We start from the raw sequence: 22,790 nt of genomic DNA, 5'->3' as shown, positions 1-22,790 counted from the left end.
CTCAAATAAATTGACAGACTCAAGATGTTACCGTTTAAGGAATCTCTTTTTTAGTAGATAAATTCAAAAACGTAGTAAACCTATTGTACTATTGTAGTATTAATAGCCCCGGAAAAAATTATGAGGAAGTAAAAACGGTTTGAAATAAGTGCAAAACAATGAAATGACGCACTGAGCCTAATCTCTTCCAGAATTGTATTTTTTTAAAGAAAGGGTTGAAAAATTATCTGAAAAAGAAAGCCATAGAATTTCAAATATATAAGTTCAATTTTTTTTGTAATTTTGCTGTATCCACTGGCAGTACAAGGTTATTACCCATAAATCACTACTTCCTTTCTATCTACAACTATCATTTGACCCCTCTGAATGTTATTCCTCTTCTACTATAAATGATCTTGAAATTTATCTTTTAAGATATTTGGGTGAGATATAGCCCACGATTGTCCACCACGTGACGACGTCCCTCTATCCAGGAACAACCTAAAATATAAAAGGGGCTTCCACGGCTTTCTGTGCCGACTCAATCAATTTTAATGATATGAACTTTTACTGCTGTGATATTAAAACGATCTGTTCGAAATTGAAAATAGATTAATATTTTTTTATTAAATTATTATCAGTTTAATTATTATTATTATTTTCAATTATTATTAAATTTAAAATTGCCCAAATTGACAACCAATATTTAGTCTCTAAAATCATTACCCCTTTCATTATAACAGCATTATTGCAGTGGTATTGTCCCGCAAGCAAAGGATATCCCAACTAACTCACTGTTAGTTTCATGAAAAACTTGGAGTTTCATTCTCTATCTCTATTTCTGTATCTATTTATATATGACAATGTAATTAGAAGAAAATGAAAAATCCGGTTTATTTAATAGTGAGAATACCAAAACAGCTGGTATTGTGAAACTAATCTTGAAATCTGAGTGACCAACACGTGACTAAGTCATCTTTAACTGTGCACTCTGTGAGAAAGTTCTTAGTAACTTCAAATCATATCACAGGTGCATTCGCTATTATCACCCCAAGAGTAACATATCTTTTATTTACATTACTGCGCACCATGAAACAACTGGTAATAAGGTCTCTTCCATTCGCCCTGTACGTGGAAATTAAGATGCACGAGCTCGACATGTGCTCTTGTTTTAATTACAAGAGCTTCAGAAACGAATGGTTAAGGTGAAGGACTCGTATTCGGGAAGACGTGGGTTCAAATCTTGTGACTTGCAGTCCTGGTGTGATTTTTACGTGGTTTTACTCAGTTACTCCAGTCCAATGCCTTGGTGGCAAGTGCCTTTACCATGAACGCTTCCCCTCGTATCTTTGTGAAGCCACACAAACTTCGGTAGCTTGTAAAAACAAGAGCCGAACTTTCCATTCACCCATTTTCAAGAAAGAAAAGGGTTTAGTTCCTTGGTCATTGTCCAATTGATTGTTGTCTTGGTGCTTTTAGTATAATAATGGATTTCTCAACCCTGATTTGCAGAAATTATCTAGCTGATAGCTTGAGAGAACTTGAACATTAAAAGTTGTTGAAGATTACGGTTGCTGCTCAGTTGCTGGTTCTTCAGCGTTCCCCACACATGGCTTCGAGTGTACTTTCCTCAAATCTGGGGAAGGAATTAGATAAATTTAAGGTACTTCAATGTGATAAATGTTTCAAATTACACATGAAATTAATTGCCAGCAAGCTTAGGTCGTGAGAAGTCTGACAAAATTGCAATAATTATATTAATAAACTACAAAATCAGTGTTAATATCTACATGTTAATGGGCCACACTACTTGCCAGTTACAATTTGCCGCATGTCGATTATATTATTACTTCGCATCTTATGCATGCGTATGATTATGCATACTGGGATATTGTTACATTAAGCACAATAGTTTGGAATATTGTTATATTATGCGATAGGTTTTGATTGATTGGTGTTTTAAGTCTACTTGATGCACAGTAAAGTTAATCGGGACTGAACCTGCAGTTTAAAGTGGGATCCGAACCACTATGTGCCTTCACCGGGAATCGAACCCGCGACTTCTTGATTACAAGGTGACGACGATTAGGCGATAGGTGATAGCCAGGGTGACATATGTCGGCGAAAGCACGAGAACGTCCAGCAGACAGATACCATGTATTGTTGAATTCCAAGATCTTGCCTATCACATATTGCCTAATATTACAATATTCCAAACTTTTTGTGAGGAGTGTGTTTGTGTGTGTGTGCGTGTGTGTGTATACGTATGTATGCACTTACATGCATACACACATACACATACATACATACGTACATACATACATATATATATATATATATATATATATACATATATATATATATATATATACATATACATATATATATATATATATATATATATATATATATATATATATATATATAATATTGACCCGGCCTCTGTGGCGGAGTGGTTAGCAAAGCGAGCTTTGACGCAAGGGGTCCAGGGTTCAAATCCCAGATTCCGTAAAGGTGTTCTTTGTGAGTGTACCTTCATCAGTTTCCATCATATCATCATTCATCCTCATCGTTGCGATTAGTCAGAAGTGGCAGAAAAGCAACGCTAAATAACTAAAATCATACCAATTTGTGATATTCCGATTAATTGCAAATTTGATGGTTTACAGATGTAAAAAAATGTTCTCCACAAGAAGAGAAAAACCACTAAGAGCAATAGTGCAAAGTGTGCCATTGTAAGGAGTGATTAATTCAAGAAATAAACATTAGATAGAAAAATTAGTTAAATAAGAGTCATTTTAATTGGGTGCTGTAAATTAGGAAATTCTTGCGATATCTTCAGAATGCTTCCTTCTGAAATTCAATATTGTTGTCAGTCTTCTTTCAGCACTACATGTCCCTCAACCGGCGGATTAGATAACGTTTTGTAATCAAGAAGTCTCGGATTGGATTCCATGTCTCCAGTTTGGATCCCACTCTACTCTTGAGGTCAAATCCCAGTGGTTTATACTGGAGGCTAGGTGGGCATTATATAGCCCCTTTCTCATTTCCTCCATAAAAGACGCGAAAAGATGGGAAAATGTAGTCATGTAATGCTACCTATGAAGGGTTCATATCCTTCTCCCTCCATACAAATATTCTTGAAACCGATATTTGGGTGTATGTAGTCTTCGAGGTTTGAAACTCAAGTCGGGATATTGATGACAGGATATGAGCAGATATTAGGCAGATTAGTAGGACATCAAGTTTTTCAATTCGATTATTCTAATTTCAATGAGTATACTGATGGGCCAAATCCGAAGCACGATTGAAATCATTAGCTGGAGACGAGTTTTACGCCACACATTTAAACCATTAATCGTAAAGATGAAAGATTTATTACCGACGACCATGCTTTACTTGAGGTAGAAACCAGTAGAATATACAGTAAGGTTACTAAATCTCGCAGTTGTAAATGAAAACGTTATTGATTTTAATAGGAGTGCAGCAGCACATTGTGATACGCACTGGCGTATGCAGGGGGCTGATTAAGTTGTTGCCCCCGCAGAAATTTGGAGAAAATTAAAAAAATTCTAATGAAAACAATAAAGAACTCGGGAGAAACCTGAAGTGGTAAATGTAAACCCTCTTAAAATGAAATACGATTACCATTTTTCTCTTTGAACAACTTTTAAAATGAAGGTTAAAAATGATAATTACGAAATATTTTATTGTGCATCCCGCCCCTATACGAAGCAGCTATTTAATATCTACTACCTTTACACGAGCCAGCCCCCTCCGAAAAAGAAATACTAGGTACGCAATGGACGCACGAAATAATGAAGAATTTCCATTAAATCAATTATACCATAGGCACAGCAGATATTAAGCTACTTAGAGGCTCATGGAATGCGATTCAAACAGAGAATCACTAGAAATGCATTTTAATGGAAATCTATGAAGTTTGTTTAGAAAGTTAATGAAAGATAATTAACTGAAAAGATCAAAGAATCAGGTAACGGAAGTGAATATGTTAAAGGAAAGGGAAACTCGTGCGTGTGTGCTAATTCATGTTTGGCCTGATAATGCACGGAAAGGTAAAGGCACATGCGCGACCTTAAACGTTATCTGCTTTGATTCAGACATAACAAACGAATTGCAGGTTGGAGTTCAGTAAATGACAATTTATTGCTTTTGATGGTAATGCCTTTTGTTTATTTCTGGACTGTGATAAAATTGATAATGTGATCTGTCCCAGTATGTGTTTCAATTCTGACAACTACTAGTTTTCTGGACTCAAATAACCCCGAGATACCCAGCTTCGAATTCTCAATTCAGTTTATGTTTATTTTTCCATTGCGTCAAGAAGGACCGTATTTATTTTTCCTGTAATTTTTATTCCACCTATCCTTATTTATTCAGCATTACCCTTTCCCTTCCAGTCTTCTAATGTATCGTTCCAAATTCTCCCCCCTCCTCTTCTATACAGAAATACATCTTCCTTCCAAGTTTAAATTGATTAACTTTGCATGGACTTATTTAGACATACTCGAGATGAAATTTGATTTAGCAATAGCGGGACTTGTTTATTTACAATTATTGCTGTAAATGGGAATACCCAAAAACTGATTTGTTCACATAGCGGATTATAGATCAAAGCAGAAACTGGTAGTACCAAAGAATTGTAAGATTCACAACTGCAGCTAGGATTATAAGCTATAAAAGTATGTTTACAATATATTGCCATTCACTTAAGAACTACACTTAGAAACTAATCGGTAACAATATTTTAATTAAAAAAAGAAAAGGTATAACAAATTGCAAATGCTATTTCTTCATCTTCAATTTGTTTTTAATTTCTTGAACATACTACTTTTTATTAAATAACTGTTACTGTTTGATCCATTGTTTTATTTAAGAGACATGTAACTTAGGAAGAATAGTTACCTGGATTTGATGCCGCGGCGCACAGCATAGCTATTGTGTTGAAGTAGGTTTTCCCATCGGAGGCACAGATGGGTCTTGCCATGAGGTGGTGGCCTCGTTTGATGGACTCGCAAGGGTCATCATGCTGAGAGCACGCTTGGTACCTGCTTATAATTTGAACTGCAAATACCAGGACACGATTTACTTATTACTAGTGAGGCTTATATGTAAGAGTTATTAATACAGCAATGTATATTTTTTAAATTATTGCACACATAAAATTCCACTATTTTTATTAACCTAATTTTTAGGACCCTAATCAGCATAAGAAGAAAAAAATATCCTTATGTGACAATCGTGTCCGTGTAAACTCATCAGTAAAACTTCCGAAGCTTCAATCGCAAGATAGGCTGTGAGAATTACATATGCTGTTCTTTGTGATTCTTCCCTATTACAACACAAATCAATGTTTCTTATGTTTTCGTTGTGAATTTAAAATATCTCACTCATATCAGTTTCTAATTCAAATATGTATGTCTCGTTAATGTATACAAAATTAAATTACGCGTGTCTATCTGTAGTATGTTGCATAACGTTTACGTATTTTGCAACATTGGCGTTGCTATGGTAACAAAAATATATGAATGTCCCCTCATCAGTTTCATAATATCATCAGTCATCCTCATCTTCGCGATTAGCCAAACATGGCAGAATAGCAAAGTAAAATAATCAAATTAAGAGATAAACATAGCACATCCTGAAAGCAATATTTACGCAAAGTGCGTAAATGACATCAGTTCCATTTCGTACGTTTAAGTTTGAAGAAATAAGATTGTATAGCTACAGCCTAAATAAGACATATATTGATAAATATTTTTCCTTACTATTTCATTACCTGTGTACTTGTAAATTATATGTCTTCTATTTAATTTTCTACCTAAATAATCTGTCTGTTAAATTTTTGAGGGTTGCAGCCGTATCAGCTCCCATGAGTCTGGTGCGAGGCACACCCAGCTTGCAACAAATGCCAAAACTAAATGCTTAGAACTCTACACCTGGCCCCCCTAACCTAACAATTCCTAACCTACAATGTCGCTTAGGTCTAATAATGCATATGTGGTTAGGTTAGGATGGCCAGGTTTAGATCTCTTAGAATTTTCTTTTGGTGGTTGTTGCAAGCACCGTGTGCCCTGCACCATATCCATCCATAGATAACCTTTTGCAGGTGTGATATTAAAACCTCTTCCCAGAACTGCAGTGAATATACCGTATATGCACCCAATGCAGCCTGGAGGTTTCCTCAGGAAAAAATCCCGAAGTTGAAGTTCACTCTCTATGATCTTATCTTTCTCCCCCCCCCCCCCGCCCCCTCCTTATGTGTGTTCAGTCTTGGAATTTGTGTTAGAAGGCCTCCAAGTTTTGATGAAGCGTAAAAGGAACACTGTTCACTTACGTTCAGATCCAAGGCCGTACTTTTTGCGAGCGCACTTCACTTCCTGCAAGTTTCTGTAGGTCTTCCCGTCGGAGAGACAGATGCTCCTGTGTCCGTCTCCAGTCGCTTCTTCGCTGCACGGATCCTTCTTCTTGGGTGGGGCACTCTGGGAGCAGCTTGCTGCGTGTGACAACTCCAGCCCTGAAATAAAGAATTTCATCATACTTTTTCAAAATGTAAAGGATCCATAATTAATTCATAGTGTCCCTGCAGTGATTCGCAATTGTAGTTCAGGGCTCTACATAAGATTCCCGCGAATTCATAAGAAAAGTTTTGAATAATTGGACCACACTGGCGATCGCAATGAGGCTACAGCCCATCCAGAAATTTCAAGAATATTACAATTTCCAAATGAAAGCAATAAAAACTTCAAGAAAAACCAACGTGCTAAGTGCAAACCCTGTTAAAATGACCTCCGGTTACAATTTTTCACTTTGAACAACTTAAAACGAAGGTTAGAAATAGTAATTACAAAATATTTATATAGTGTATCCGCCCCCTTCCCTTATAATGTAGCTTTGTAATATCCACCAAAAAAAAGCATACTCTAGTGATAGAACACAAACCTTTTTGAAGTGAGTTGCTAAAATACAAGGGTTGGATAAAAAGTAATGGCAACACTGGTATAATTGGTACTTGACTGTATTGGCAGAGGAGCACGTGTTACATTCCTTCAAAGTAATCGCCCCTCATCTCTACGACCTTCTGTCACACGTATGGAAGGCGTCGTACACCGTCAGCGCGTCCATCTCTGTCGATGTCCCGCAGTGACCGCCCTATAGCACGTATGATGGCTTCGCGCGTGTCGTAGTGCTTCCCGCCCAGTGGTTCCTTCATTTTGACAAAACGGTCGTAATCACACGGTCTCATACCGGTGAATACGGCGGATGTTCCAGTACCTCCCACTACCAGTTATGCAGGAGCGCCGTCACATTGTTCGCAGTGTGACACCTTGCATTGTCAAGCAGGATGATGGGACACCGTGCCGTCGCTTCCTTCTTAATGCGAGACGAAGGTGGTGTTGCGAAAGTGGTGTTGCAAGAAGGTGCAGAAGTAGGCTGCGTTGACCGTCTGCCTGAGAGAAGTTGTTCTTCTTGCCTAAACATATTGTTAGGGCGCTTGCACTCTCGTCCTCTGCTTCAGAGCACTGCTGTTTTCGACTGAATAACATACAATCGCTCCCACTCACTATATTTCCTCGTCTGACATTCCTTTATCAGCCACGAAACGCTTGTGGCGCTGTGACTCACCCCTTTCACGGGACAGCAGTGTTGCCATTACTTTTTATCCAACCCTTGTATATTTTTGACTGAGCTGTATTGTCATGCTGACTTTTCCGGTTCGCCTTTCTTTTTCTTTCTTTTCTTTTTATTATTATTATTATTATTATTATTATTATTATTATTATTATTATTATTTGAGAATCCTCAAGGTGTTCCACCAACGAGAATTTGATCGCCTCCTAGTCCAACTTTGGTTTTCGTATTGATCATATTTGAGTTCCTGTAGTGAAGTGCCCAGGTATGTGTTTAGAGTACCTGATCTTCCTTGAGCTCGATCTGCTTTATTTTTTTTTTTTTTAATGGTTGGCAATATTGTGATGAAGGAGAGACGACCCCTTTCCCCTAAAGTTCATAGTCCCTCTTCACAAAATTCTTTCCCATGGTATTGGATCCCTCACAGGTGTTTGACTTTTCTTTACACCGTCTTCGGTGAAATGTACACAATATGAATAAAACGTACTAAACGATGGTCTACTCAACAACTGATAAATTTGCTAAGCAACATTTTCAATGTCTGCAGTAAGTGACGAATTTAGATTTTTATTCGGTCTGGATCAGCATTTCACCTTGTTGAATTGTCACTATTCTATGTGACGTAATAAAATACAATTTTTGACGGCTTAAATCTTGGCCCTTGTAAAAGTTAAGTCACCTGTTAATTCATTCCTTATAAAATATTTAATTTCGGCTATTTAGGTGCTTGCCGTTATTACTAACAGCCATGGCGCCCGCAAGGAAGATCAAGTAGAGTTGAATTAATTTCGGAACATCTGCAGCGGACTACGCGAGTCTGTCTAGTGAGCCTAGGGGGCGTGTAGAGCCTGAACAGGGGCTTAGCGATAGGTTCTGGGTTGAGATGACGTCAGTGGCTCGCTTCGTTGATTGGCTGCTTCGAGAGTTGTGACTCGTTCCGAAGCTTCAAATGCATAACAGCCAAAGATGTTATGGAAATAATTTCCCTCTACTGTCATTAAATTCCCCTGCCTCCTGTGGGATAAGGAAAAAGCTTAATTATTCTAATCTTCTTTTTGTTCGTATCTCTATTCTATTTATTCCTGTATCTTCTTTCTTTTGGTCTTCTTTCTGCCATTGCATATCTTCCTATATACTTGATCATATCTTTTCTATATTTTTACTCGTTTCCTGCCAAATTTTGTTCTTTATTCTCTCTCTTCTCTATTTTATCCCTTTCTCTCTTTCTCCGTCTCGTTTTTACTTGTCTCTTTCCCCCTCTTGCATTCTATTTTTCTCTTTATTCCTCTCCCTCTCTGTCGCGCCTTTATTTATGTTCCTATTTCTCTCTGTCTGTCGGTCTCGTTTCTTTATTTGTATTCTTTTCGTTCCCTCCTCTCTCTGTGTGTCTGTCTCGCTTGTTAAGTTTTATTATTTTCGCTTTCTCTTCTCTTCGCTCCCTCCTTTTTCTCTCTCTCTCTGTCTCGCTTGTTATATTTTATTATTTTCGCTCTCTTCTCTCTCTTTTCTCTCTCTCTCTCTCTCTATCTATCTTTAGCTTATTTCTCTTCCTTTCTCTCTCCGTTAAAACATTCATTTCTTCTGACAACACGTAAAACATGGCGTCAATACATCCCAACAAAATTTTCAGTTTTGACCCGCAATCCCTTTGGAAAATTTTCTGCGCGCGTTCATGCTAACAGACATGTCTTACCTGCTTTCTCTTGAGCCTTACACCGTAACGCATAAGGGTTGGCGTATGTGACGTTGTCAGAACCGCACACGGGCATTCGGAGAACAACGTTCCTTGCGAGGAAACACGCGAGCTCCGTGTCATCAAGCTTCGCCACTTCCTCGACCATGCAGGGGCCGTCATGAACAATTCTCAAACCTGAAGAACACAAAAATATATACGTAAATTTTATAGAAGAAAAATGCGAATTAATCTCGATCATCTGGCAAACAATTTCTGAAAGTTATGTACAGTCAGCGGCAATACAATCCTGGAATATTTGCTTCATTGCAAGGCATTGCGCGTGTTGCCAAACTCTACGGCGGTGGTAGAAGTTGCCACTGAAAATTTGCTAATAAAATCCACTTATTACCGTAATGTTACGCAACACACATATCACCTTGCAGGGAAGCGAGCATTTCAGGATGTAGGAGCCCCATTTTTATTGCCGGTGACTGTACCTACGTACGTCTTCTGCAAGTTTTAGGGTTCGGTGTAAAATTTTTTGATAGAGTATACCGTCTGGTGACATATTATTTGTTACGTTATTGTTATCTAGGAACAAAAGAATGTTGGTCGTCATCTCGAATCCACCTTAAAGTACAAAATTTCGACAACATTCAAAGCTCCACATGAAATATATGTGTATAGAAATTAAATCATTTTCACTCTATATAAATAATTTATATTTTTCTGAGTCGATGGAATGCTGGTATGGTTGCCAGTGGAGCAATGTATCCCCCAATTTTTTGGTAGGGGAATTCATCTATACTCTGACCCTGGAATCTCTGGAGCGAGCGAACGAAAAAAAGTATCTGCGCAAGTAGTAATTCGAGAGTGCTCGACCGATGAGCACCTGAGAGGAAAGGGGAAAAGCGACTGCAGCTACCAGCTGTTTGCAGCAGTGTGCACTGCTTCGCTCCGCTCGCTCGCTTCCTCAGTTATGTGCAGAGCCATTCCTCCAGAAATTTCTGAGTATAAATCCGAATTGCACCCCTCCCCCCCAATATTGGACAAACGCAAGATGCTGCCGGGGTGTAAGGAGAAAGCCCTTTTTAAAGACACCCAAATGTCAAAATCTTTTCCACGTAGTACACATTTTCAGGTAAACGAGGTTCTGGCGTCTGGACTCGCAACCATTGCTTAACGATATTGCTTACGAATAGCTAATTTTATGCTACAATTAACTTAGAATAATTACGAAAATAGCTAAATATAGTACAGGGTTGGACACGAAAAACCGTTCCACTTCATCTTGTCAGACATTCTCACTCATTTGGTCTCAAACTATTACTTCTTCTACATTCCGCCATTTCACCCCTCTCCCCATCTTCACCTTCCTCCGTAGCTGCACCTCTTCTTGTTTGTCAAGCACATTAAGGGTTTGAAAAACTACTCGTTTTTTTTTAAAAAAAAAAGAAGGAAAACAACCCACCTGGGCCCAAGTAGGTTTAATCTTTTAATTCCTTTATTCTCGTATGATTTCCTGGTTACCTCTGTACCTCTGTGGATAGCAAGTTTGTATGTTTGAATTGATATTAGCAGATGTATCAATAATGGATACATTACGATATAAGATACATTACGACTTTTTTCAGAAGCATCAAGAGATCAGTTGCAGGTGTGTACTATTATCTTCAGTCACAAGCATAATAAAATAGCGATAGTATAGATAGTATTCCCCGATAGTAGATCGAAAGAAACTGACTTCAGATCCGAGTTCAGTGACTTTTATTTACAGCTTTACTTACAGCTTACATCTACAGCTTAATATAGGCCTATGTAATTTCTTAATAAAGATTAAACGATTGCATTGGTGTACTGAGCTCTGATATTTCGTTCTACTTTATATCAATATTGCAAGTGTTGTGCATTTTAGATAGCAAAATTAATCTCGAGTTATAATGACAGTCGTGATCGCATTCTAAGAATCTAAAATGCAATCTCTATTAGTATACACCTCTATGACATTCCTTCATTTCAGAAATCATTGAAATACCAAAGTTAATGAAAAAATCCACTGGGTTTAAAATGTTTTTTCAAGTTGGCCCAACCCAAAAAAAAACAGCACCTTGGCGAACCCTGGGAGAAAGTTTAGTTTCAGATTGAGTGAGATGAGGCGGGTCGGTTGTTTTAAGACCACTTTATGCACGGGAACGCTAATCAGAACTGGACCTACAGTTTAAAGTGGGATACGAACCACTGTGCTATGTGCCTCCACCGGTATAGAACCCGGGACTCCTTGATTCCAAAGCGACCACGACATCGGGAAAGCCCCTTGCGTCTGTTCTGTCTAAGTGTGTTTGTGATTGACCCTTCATCCATTCCTTATCAGCTTTTATCCCTATCTTCGCGATTAGCCAAAAGTGGTAGAAAGGTGAAGTAAAATGAACCAAATCAATCAATTAATCAAAGCAAAATGCTGCTTTACCTGAATTTTGTCGACGCAAGCAGAGAATGCTCCTATATCCTGTATATGTCATTCCATTGGAAGCACAATATCTTGAGTCGTATGATTCGTACGGGGAAGGGTCACAAGGATCCGAGTTGTCCACTAAACACTCTCCCTCACGTTTAGGTGTCATTTCTGAAAATATGATTGATAGCAGTACTTAAATTAAGAAGCATCAACATTTCTGTCCTGACATAGTGAATGTGCAATTATTCGGTGAATTTTTTATAGCTTCGGTAGTGTCCTCATCAGACCTGGATTTAGGGGTTGGCTGCAGCTCTGGACCTCCACTAGGAAAAATTACTTTTTAAAAATCGTGATCATCTTTTTAAGGCAGTTGAATGCCAGCGGAAATTGACGGTTTTGGGGCGGTTATTTTCCTTGTCAACCTTTGACAGTATTTGCTATATATATATATATATATATATATATATATATATATATATATATATATATATATATATGTGGGGGGTTGGAATGAGATTATCAGAATTATATGCATGTTGTTGTTGAGTTGGTGTTTTAAGTCCACTTTAAGTACAGTAAGGCTAATCGGGACTGGACCTACAGTTTAAAGTGGGATCCGAACCACTATGTGCCTCCACCGGGTATCGAACCCGGGACCCCTTCATTACAAGGCGACGACGCTACCACTGCACCATCGCGGACGCCCTATATGCATGTGCGTGTTAATTGGTGCATATCAATTATTTCTCTGAGTTCAATACATATGCAGTATTGTACTAGTATTTTGTCTCATTAAAATATTACTCAGATAAATATCACAACACCATCGTTGCGAGTAGTTTGTATTCAATATTTGGGTGATAATTTTTGAGTGGCGATTGTTCCATTTGTCATTAATGAATTAGTTCATATCTAAAGCAGAAGAAGACAATACTTGCTCTTTTCATGAAGGCAGTTCATGGCTTCCTGGTTTGGATATGTGATCATTCCACAGACTGGTTTGTACTCAAGAGGAATGTCGCACTTTGGCTTGCACACTTTCAGCTGTGATAGACCTACCTCTGAAAAAATACAGAGTTGATTAGTTAATAACAAATAATATTAAAATCTAAATTGATTATGTTTACAGTTATGGCTTCAAGGAAAATCCAATTAAGAATCAGTCTATTCCATTTACAGTGTATTCCTTTATGTTGACAGAAAACAAGGAATTTAAGCTATTCTCAGTGGCTGAACACGCCGGGTATTCGATGACATCACCAAAGGATTCGGGTTCTTCGAATGCTTACAATGGCAGAAAAGGGAAACAAATTAAGAAAGAAAAAATATATATACAAAAACACAAACAAGAAGTTTACGTTCTAATATTTTCAATTTATTGCTCTTCACTGATGAACTTTCCATGAGACGTTTCGTGCTGCTAAAGGGTACACATAGAAAAGTAAATGCATCATTTGAACCATAAAATGCATGATATCTATTGATCAGACCAAATATTTATGTGTATTATCGAGAAAGATACAGGAATGTATATAAAAAAAACACATTAATTAATTAATGCAGCTCGACATAGAAAAAAAATCATCATATGATGCACATTGGCGTTACCTTTACAAGCGTTATGAAAAAAATGCATCAAGCTGTAAACCTGATTCTTGGTAAAGGCCAGAAAACATGCTTTAGTGTATCGATCGACTGATTTCATGCATGTAGTTTCCTGTGTGTGTGATCAATCACGTTACATTCTAAGATGCAATCAGGAAATACTACTGCTGGTATTACTACCACTATGCAACGTGCCCCACCACTACAATAGTAACTCCAGGGTATGGAGCCACGAATAAGGCGACACTGCGTTCTAAGGCTAGACAGTAGGAAACATCAGTTCTCACCCAGAGATCGGGTTTAAGATGATCCCCAATTCTTCAGCAGTGAAACAGGAAGGAAACCACCGAATTGTACATACACGTGTCACTTCAAATAAAATTCAAACGTTTTAAAATTAAAATGTCCAAAACTTTAATACCGGTTCGCGCGTGTTACCTATTCGCACAAATGAAAATCATATTGTGTTGGGCCCCGCTCGCTCGTAGGCAGTGATAAATAAATTATTTCACGACAGAATACGTGCACCACCTTTACCGTTGGCAGCCAGACCTCAGCTGCCTACCTCAGACGCGAGGCACAGCACAACAGTTTGTTCCTTTACTACAATGGTACCAACTCATACCATATAAAACATACAAAATAAACCGATAATTTACATGACTGTCTTATGCGAATTAGCAATAACAACACGCAGCATCATTTCCCCACTCCTAAAATAATCAGCCAATAGGATAACGTTATATTATGGAAAGCGAGGGAGAAATAGTGTACGTTAATGTTGTAATACAATAGTCTGTAAAAATAACGAAACTGAATTTATAAAATGTTCATTTGCCCTTGCACACAAAATGTTTAAATAAAGATTTAGCTTTTGGATTTTTAGCGAAGACTAAATTAGTTCAACATTGTCCATTGTTGACAAACTTCTGATATTAGAACTAAATTATGTAATATGAACTTAAACAACAACTTTTGGGTGAATGATAGAAATAATCAGCCATCTTGGATTTAATAAATAAATCAATAGCTACGTTGCATAATGCAAACACACACAAATTATATAATAATTTGAGATAAAACATAAATATTGTGAAAAATAGTTAATTATCAATAATTTAATGCAAGTTATTGACTTGAAAATATACAAATTGTATATTCCAGTAAATGAATGAATTTTTTGTAATATGGCGGTCGTTAGAACTATTAGTACTGCTAATAATAATAATTATTGAACTAGCCTTTCCTATCGCGTTGTGCCGTGCACTGAAGTTCCCACATGTTCTTGTACTTCACCCCATCAGTTCCACAGACAGGCATCGTCACGGTGTCCACCAGAGAACAGTACTCCACTGTTCCCGTTCCTCCACAAACACCTGGCACCTTGCGCAATTGCCGCCCTGCAATGAGAGACTTGCTTCATAAAAGGAACTGAAACGTGAAGAAATTAAGTTGTCCGTTTATTAAATTATTTAATACAAACATATCGTAGCAAAGAACCCATTTTGAGTGTTTTGCTAATGTTGGGTGGATCGTTTTGCTGGAATGTAAACATTTCTGTACCCGGGGTGGGAATTTTTCCGGCTATATCCATGAGTAAAGCGGCTCTGGGGTCACTCAGCCCGTAAACAATGGGTACCTGGGGCAACCTTGGGGGTAAATGTGGCTGGAACTTGATGCTGATCACATCACCTTCAATATAACCGAGATCAAGGACCCCACCTCCACACCCCCAAATGTGCCTTCATCGCACGGTGCAATGCACAGGGGATAACTTGACTTTTTACGCTTTCTTTATCGAACACACAAAACACATATATGTGGTATTAAAGTGTAACTTCTATCTTTGAAGTAAAACTGAATTAGCTCAACTCTAAGTTTTGGGTTCCAAAACTGTATGGGGGGGGGGAAGGACAGTTTAGTAGATAGGGTTTAGCATAGTGCGGGGGCAAAGTGGCAAAAAGTGGGGGCGGGCAACTGCAACCCCCACATCTCCCTAATCGCCGCCACTGACTCTACGGTATTGTGCAATATAGAAAATGGAATTCACTCGGTAAAAATTATTTATACTTCATAGTTTATTTGGAAAGTCGGTTTACAATTCCCATAGTAATATCTGTCTTGTAGAAATGATAGACATTTTTATTTGGTGGTTTCTATGTTCTTGAAATCCTGTAAGCAAGGGAGCAATTGCCTGCGTCTAAACACAGTAACTGGATACATACGTAACAATACGTAGTAATTTTTGAAAGAAACGGGGGGGCGGGCAACTGCAACCCCCACATCTCCCTAATCGCCGCCACTGACTCTACGGTATTGTGCAATATAGAAAATGGAATTCACTCGGTAAAAATTATTTATACTTCATAGTTTATTTGGAAAGTCGGTTTACAATTCCCATAGTAATATCTGTCTTGTAGTAATGTCTGTCTTGTAGTAATGATAGACATTTTTATTTGGTGGTTTCTATGTTCTTGAAATCCTGTAAGCAAGGGAACAATTGCCTGCGTCTAAACACAGTAACTGGATACATACGTAACAATACGTAGTAATTTTTGAAAGAAACGGGGGTTTTGCCAGTTTTCTATTGGTGGAGAGGACTGTTAACTTCTCTTCTCACATGTTCCTGTTTCTGCTTAGAAGTTGCCAGCGTTAAGTTCAATGTTATTTCGAGTAGTGGTCATTTATGAATTTTATCTTATGGTAAAAACGAGTAAAAGTTGACGTGCAATTTAAATATATTGAGACCTTAATCCCAGGGATCGTTATTAAATATTTACAAAGACATGTTTGTCGGTTATTCCATGGCGAGAGCACCTCCGTGGCGGAGTGGTTAGCAAAGCGCGCTACGACGCCAGGGGTCCCGGTTTCCAATCCCGGCCTGGGCATGGGTGTTCTATGTGAGTGTCCCTTCATCATCTTCATCTGGAATGGACATGTCAAATATACCTACAATAGAATCCTTCCAAAGTGAAGTAAGGAATTTCCTTTTATTGTGTTCAAACTCATGACTGATTGTATGCTCATGTTATGGTTTTTATTTATATATTATTTTTAATTTTATTTTTATGTGTTAATATATATTTATATTATTTATAACCATTATTTCATCAATACTAGTATTCTGTAGCTAAATCGTACATTTTATATTACGCTGTATTTCTATTGTAACTGCATGTCAGAGATGCAAATTTAATGTACGAGTAGTATTCCATGACACGGGTTAGGTGTGAGAACAGTCTTAGGTTGACCCTCTCCCACGCAAATAAAGAATTTGAATTTGAAACTTCGGGATTAGCCAAAACTACCACAGAAGCGAAGTAAAATAAACCAAACCAATCATCAAAAAATTCATAGCCAAAAATTCTTTACAAATTCTCCGAATACAGATACCACAAACAGAAAAGTAATCGATTTGGTTTTGACTTCCAGATGACAATTTGATCACAACCCGCCCTCGACATTGTGCCGAAAGACAAACACACAAACCGAAGCTGATAACAGTAGGAACAAACATTTTGAAACGTAGCTTGAAGCTTTGCATGACAGCAAACATACACAGACCCTTTCATATGTGTTGACTTTCGCCTGATCTCTCTTCCGATAGATAGTTTCGACAAGCATCTCTGTAGAGGAGGGCTATCTTTCATCCATCCGAACAACGGAAGTTGCCATGCTTTTGTTTCCGCCCACGCTTGTTTGGACTTTCCCTCGGCGGCCATTGTTGCAAATTGGAGCACACTTCCTTCACGATTGACGTGTTTCTTTCAAATATGCATTCAAAATGATACATATAGGCTGATTCAGGAATTTTATGAATGGCACCAGAATACTCACTGACAACGAATTGTTCGTAGCAGTGCAAGGCTGATGGATTCTGGAACGTTTTGTTGTCGGCACAGATAGGGTCCCACGTGGTTTCCATCACAGCTCTGGAACACGTGTGCCTTGATCCAGCAAGATTCACACAACCTGCAGGGAAACATGGATTAGTATTAGTTGTCAAGAGAGAGATGCTCCCGTCAAAAATCAAAATTTTATTTAAGTTCATTTTATGCTCAAATAGGCTAATCTAGTCGGGACCTACAGTTTAAAATTGGATATGTTCAATGTACCTCCACCGAGATCGAACCCCTTTGGGGAGACCGCTGGTTATTTATATTACTAGGCTAATGGTGACATGACAGGAGAGGATGACGTAAATCAACTAATGACACGCGTATTCCTTGAAACATTTGGGAAACCAAGGAGTATTTTACATCATAATTATATTTTTAACAATGTTCTTTGCCATAGGAGTGCGCACGGGGGTGCCAAGGGTGTCTGGGCAGCCCTAATGTGTCCTCGAAAAAAATGTAGAAACTATCATTGAGATAATGAAAATAATGTCCGCGCTAACAAAAAGTAAGCAATTTCGTGTCATTTGCAATGCCCCGCTTTCTCTCTCTCTCTCTCTCTCTCCAAAACAATGTGATAATGTTTACTATAATGATCAGCGATCACGTAGTGAAGAAGATGTTTTTTCACTTTAAAAATCCCACAGGGCTCCACATATCGGCCCACACTTATCCCTCACCCGAACATAGTGGTTCGGATCCCACTTTAAACTGTAGGCCCAGTCCCAATTAGTCTTACTGTGCATAAAGTGGACTTAAAACACTAATTCAATCAATCAATGTAAAATATTTTCATTTGAATTACTCCTGTGATGTAATGTCGACTATAGAGCCTATTCCCTCGTGTTTATGTCCAGTCTTTTCGCTTTCTGCCTGAATTCACTGATTTTTCCGTATCGGATCTGTCTGAAAACTATGCATAGATACCCGAGAAAATAATATTTGTTCCCAACCTCGTGTTATAACCAAATGACACACAATGATTGTCGCCTTTTCTTAAGAACTTCCCTTGCACCTTTGAACTCCATGTTATTCCATTCAAACCGGAAGTAAAGTTCCCGCCCGCGCCAAGGAAGCACAGAAATGTAAACATCCGGTGAACAGCCCCCATACGACGCTGGGTGTGTGCCGGAGCCGCTTGAACAGGTAGAAAAAATCTCGGTTCTCCTCCGCCGGTGATCTAACCCGAGTCTCTCGCATGGTAGTCAGACGCCATAACGACTGTTATTAATAAGTGATAATAACAGTGGTTTGATAACGACAAACAGCAATTATGAGCTGTTTTGTCGAGTAAGATGGACGAAGGTTTGTTTTAACAATTTATTTTGCAGTGGACCTAAAGTGATAAGTGATAACGAATGCGCAAAGACTATAATGTTAAAATTTCATCTTCATTCACCTAATAGATTATGTGAAAAAGGAACATAAAATTACGACAAATTGGAAGATAAATGGAGAGAAAGGTCATGCGAACGACAGTCCAATGAACTGTCTTGGATATTGGCAAACTTGTAAATAAACGATAAAGTGAATAATCTCGTCTGGGTGCATATAGAACACTGAGAAGTGTACGTACACCAGTTTATGATGTGGAATGGGGGATCAAGTGCTAAGAAACTTTTCTTCCTTACCAGAACCGATTAGCGTCTGTGTTTGCAAACAAGTGTTCGATGATACATAATCGGGTTCAACTTTTCAAAGCACACAACTGTAGAAATACAGCATTCTAAAAATTACAGGTGTTGTAAATAAGAATTTCCAAGTTTTACGAAGTGATAGGTTATATGTGAGGCTAGGATTTTAATGCAATATAAAATACCAAAAAATTCTCTATAAAAATGTAATAATACCCCAAAATCACAAACAAGTTCTCTATAAAATTTTCCAATATGCTCATTTATACAACAAACTTAAGTCTTCACTTCACCAGTCCTGAATTTCAATTCACTAACAACAACATATGTAGGTTGTCAAAGCAAAGTGACTGCTGATTGTCTCTCAACAAAGACTTGAACATTTGAAAACTCCTTTCCACCTCTATCGATTCTAGAGGAGCATACTTGAAGTAAACTGTCACCATCTTTCAATTAAATCTCCCTGGTAGTTCTCCAGTACAAAAAACTTTCTCCAGACAAAACACCAGCAATTGGTCATAGCGTACTAAACCCTTCATTGTCATTCAAAACAAGAATTATTTTCTTGGCTACTTTCTTTTCCACTTTACCACTAACCTTTCCTATGCCACTTGTTACTTTTTCACTAGGTCCCTTTGTTTCATAAGAAAAAGATTTACCACATTTTCTGGAACCAATGTTGTTGTTCTGGAACTTTCATATTGCCAAGAAACAAATAGATTGCTTTTTAAGAATTTAAACAAAAATACTACGAAATGCCCCTTCTCTCGTGAAAACATAAAAAAGTAAGATAATGTTTTTTTTTAAATGTTAAAATACACTAAGAATGCCATGAAATCCCATAAAAATGCAATATCCTTCAACATTGACAAAAATTTCCCAAAAATGACTTGTTTGGCTCCTTTTGTTATCAAACCCATGAATTGAGCAATGTATTTGGCTTTCCAAAAATGGATGCAAATGCATCAACATCCCACATTAGCTGTAAGATTTTAAGTGAAAACTACTTTTTATAAATTTTCTGGCCGAGGACATTTCTGAGGATAGCCGGACAATTGTGTTGGCGGACAATTGCGATGACGGAAAATTGCGATGAACACAGTTAGAAGTGAAAGGGCGACTGGACAATTGCGATGGCATTTTAAATCTTCTATCAAATTGAAGGGTGACTTAACACCCCGTACAATACCTCTTACAAGAGAATTATGTGAAATAAGATATTTTCGGCTGGGAATTTGGATCAATCAAGGTTTTGAACATGGGCTAGAGCCAACAGACACTTTTGAAGTGACCCGTTTCCTCATATGTGCGAATACACTTTCCAACTCTCTCGTCGATTTTAATGTCACGCTTCTTCCTCTTCTGACCTTCTAGATTAAGTTCCATCCGCATGTACTTGATGTTGGTGTCTTCTGCTTGGCTCTTGAGGCAGACCAGAACATCAAGAATTTTTGGATGCTCTCTTCCAAGCTACCTATTTATTTTGTTGCTCCAATCTTGTACAGCATTATTAGTTCTGTGGCGCCTTTGGTTAGGTTAGGTTAGATCCTTATCGATCGCAATTGTCCTACCATTAATTTGTAAAATGATCTTCACCGTCAAAATCATCGCAATTGTCCGCGATTTTGGCTTAATCGCATTTGTCCGCCATCGCAATTGTCTAACATTCTTTCTGAGGATACCGAACTCTACAGTCCCCTCTCCTCCCCACTTTTATACCCCACTAAGTACAAACCGCTGTTAAGAGTAAGAGAATCTTCACTGATAACATAGATTGATACATTTCAATGCATGACGTCATCAAGTAACACAAGTCCTCTGACTTGCTCCAGTTTATCTGCCAGGGCAGAGTTTCGCAACGTGGTTTTCACCTTGTGATATTCGCTAGCAATTCAAAGAATTTGTCCTCGAACTCACCCAGCACAATGACGAGCAGCTTCATCACGTCCAAGGTTGCTTTGCTTCCACCTTGTAACCACTGTTATCACTACTCCAGGCTGCTCCGATGGCGAATTTAATGTAGGTTGCTCTCCACAAAACGCCTTCCGGTACAGGGGAGGGGTCCGCGATAATGGATTTATGAAATGGATCGTGGAACGCTTTATTATTGTTTGCGAAAGGGGAAAGCGAGGAAGTTCCGTGCGCTTTTTTTTGTTTGAAAAATGGCTTTTTCTCTTTGGCCATGAAATCGAATGATGCTGATATCTGCTCTCAAACAGGTCACTTGGTTCTACAGGAAGCAGCTGAGGAAGCCATCAGCGCTGATTTCACCCATCCAATCACGGCTCACTTGTGATTTATTTTCACACAGTAGCTTTCCCAGGATTTGGAGGGGGTTATATTCTTATAGCTTACTATATCCTGTGCAGAAGGTTGGAAACATTTCCATGTGGAAATATATATTTATATCAAAACAAATAACAAATAATTATATCGTTAAGATACAAGAAGGTTTGGTTTAGAATTTGTTGTTTTACGTCCACTTTATGCACAGAAAGGTTAATCGAGACAGGACCTACAGTTTAATGTGGGTCCGAACCAGTGTGCAATGTGCCTCCACCGGGTATCGAACCCGGAATCCCTTGATTACAAGGCGACGAGTAACCACTACGCCATCAATGAGGCCAGGTACAAGAAGGTCTTATTAGAGCGTCTCTATGGTGTAAATATAATGGAACTGAGTTTTTGCTGAAGAACTACAAAGTGTTAATAGGTAGCCTTCAATACCCTGTGTTATATTACTGTATTAATTAAACAAAATTGCAAGTGTGTACAAACTTTAAGAACTTAGTTTTTATTGGTTCTCTTCCTCATCTTAATGGACATATTTCAGAATTCTGCAAAAGACATAAGAAAATGTTAAGTTATATATTTCTATATAAAAAAAACTATTGTTCGTCTAGTTTTCGCATATGGTATCAATTAAAGGTCTTTTGCCTTTGAAGATAAAGTTGAACTTGCACAGAAAGTATTTCTTACGTTGCTTTGTATGAAATGAATTATTAAGAATACTCCAGGTAACCAGATTTTCAGAAACGAAAACCAGGTCATCAAGCACGAGAGCAGTAGTTTTCAATCTTTTTAAACTGCTTCTCCTCCCTCCTGGGTGGGGAAGGGGTGCTACAGGGACCATGTCACTGCTTGACGACCTGGCATAGTCAGTGCTTCAAAAAATGTTCGGAATAAGCAATGTTATTCATCCCATATCTATATGTATTTGAACTATGACAACACAGGGCTAAAGGAGCACACAGGAAAAGTAGACGGATGATAAGATTAATCAACAAAAAATAGTTTTTACAGGAATGTACGTATTGAACGACTCTACTCAAAAGATTTTCCGTAGAAAGAGACTTTGTATTGAGCAAGTTAGGCATATTTCTAAATATCAACAATTTCCCCAATGCCTTCTATTTTTTTTCATGCATTGGGCTGCCAACCAATCCATCGGCTCCTTGGTTACACCCTTGTTCCAACATGTTTTAAATAATAGAAATGTACGTAGTATCTCCAGCATCGGTGGTCTAGTGATTAGTGTACGAAGACAGTTTCTCCTATGCATCCTTAACTAACTAACTCTTTAGCCATCTTAATCAAGAAGGTTTATGGCTGGAGCAACACAAGCTTTTCATCTGTCCCTATCCTGGGCAAATTGAATCCAATCTTTTCCATCCCTACCAGTTTCCTTTAGGTCTATCCCAACGTTATCCCTCCATCTTCGTCTAGGCCTTCCTACAGGTCTCTTACCGTCATGTTTCCCAACAAGAATCCTGTAAACTCTTCTCTCCTCTTATGCATCCTTAGCCTTACCATTGAATATCGTCAAAAGTTGGTCTTGAGTCCACTTATGCTCAGATAGTTTATTTAGGACTGGACCTATAAAGTTGAAGAAG

General features: G+C 38.2%; 1 protein-coding gene across 3 annotated transcripts; it reads right to left on the bottom strand.

Moving 5' to 3' along the window:
* Positions 1-330: 330 nt before the first annotated feature.
* LOC145998500 (serine protease inhibitor dipetalogastin-like) lies at positions 331-20,896 on the bottom strand. 3 transcript variants are annotated; one of them, XM_083134921.1, is made up of 9 exons: positions 20,815-20,896; positions 17,205-17,339; positions 14,609-14,767; positions 12,701-12,823; positions 11,775-11,930; positions 9,326-9,502; positions 6,338-6,517; positions 4,906-5,064; positions 331-1,615 (listed from the first exon to the last, which is right to left on the bottom strand). In XM_083134921.1, the coding sequence occupies exons 1-9, from the start codon at positions 20,837-20,839 to the stop codon at positions 1,545-1,547; spliced, it is 1,185 nt and encodes a 394-aa protein (XP_082991047.1). In that variant the 5' UTR covers positions 20,840-20,896; the 3' UTR covers positions 331-1,544. The 3 variants fall into 3 exon arrangements, with proteins under 3 accessions (XP_082991047.1, XP_082991049.1, XP_082991048.1); XM_083134922.1 differs by having other exon boundaries at positions 1,534-1,615; positions 4,906-5,048; XM_083134923.1 differs by lacking the exon at positions 11,775-11,930.
* Positions 20,897-22,790: the final 1,894 nt, after the last annotated feature.

The sequence above is a fragment of the Lepisma saccharinum genome, chromosome 14 (genome assembly GCF_977018435.1).
Source record: "Lepisma saccharinum chromosome 14, izLepSacc3.1, whole genome shotgun sequence".
NCBI classification, from domain to species: domain Eukaryota; kingdom Metazoa; phylum Arthropoda; class Insecta; order Zygentoma; family Lepismatidae; genus Lepisma; species Lepisma saccharinum.
Note: the sequence above shows the minus strand (reverse complement) of the source record. Positions and strands in the feature narration are given on the sequence as shown.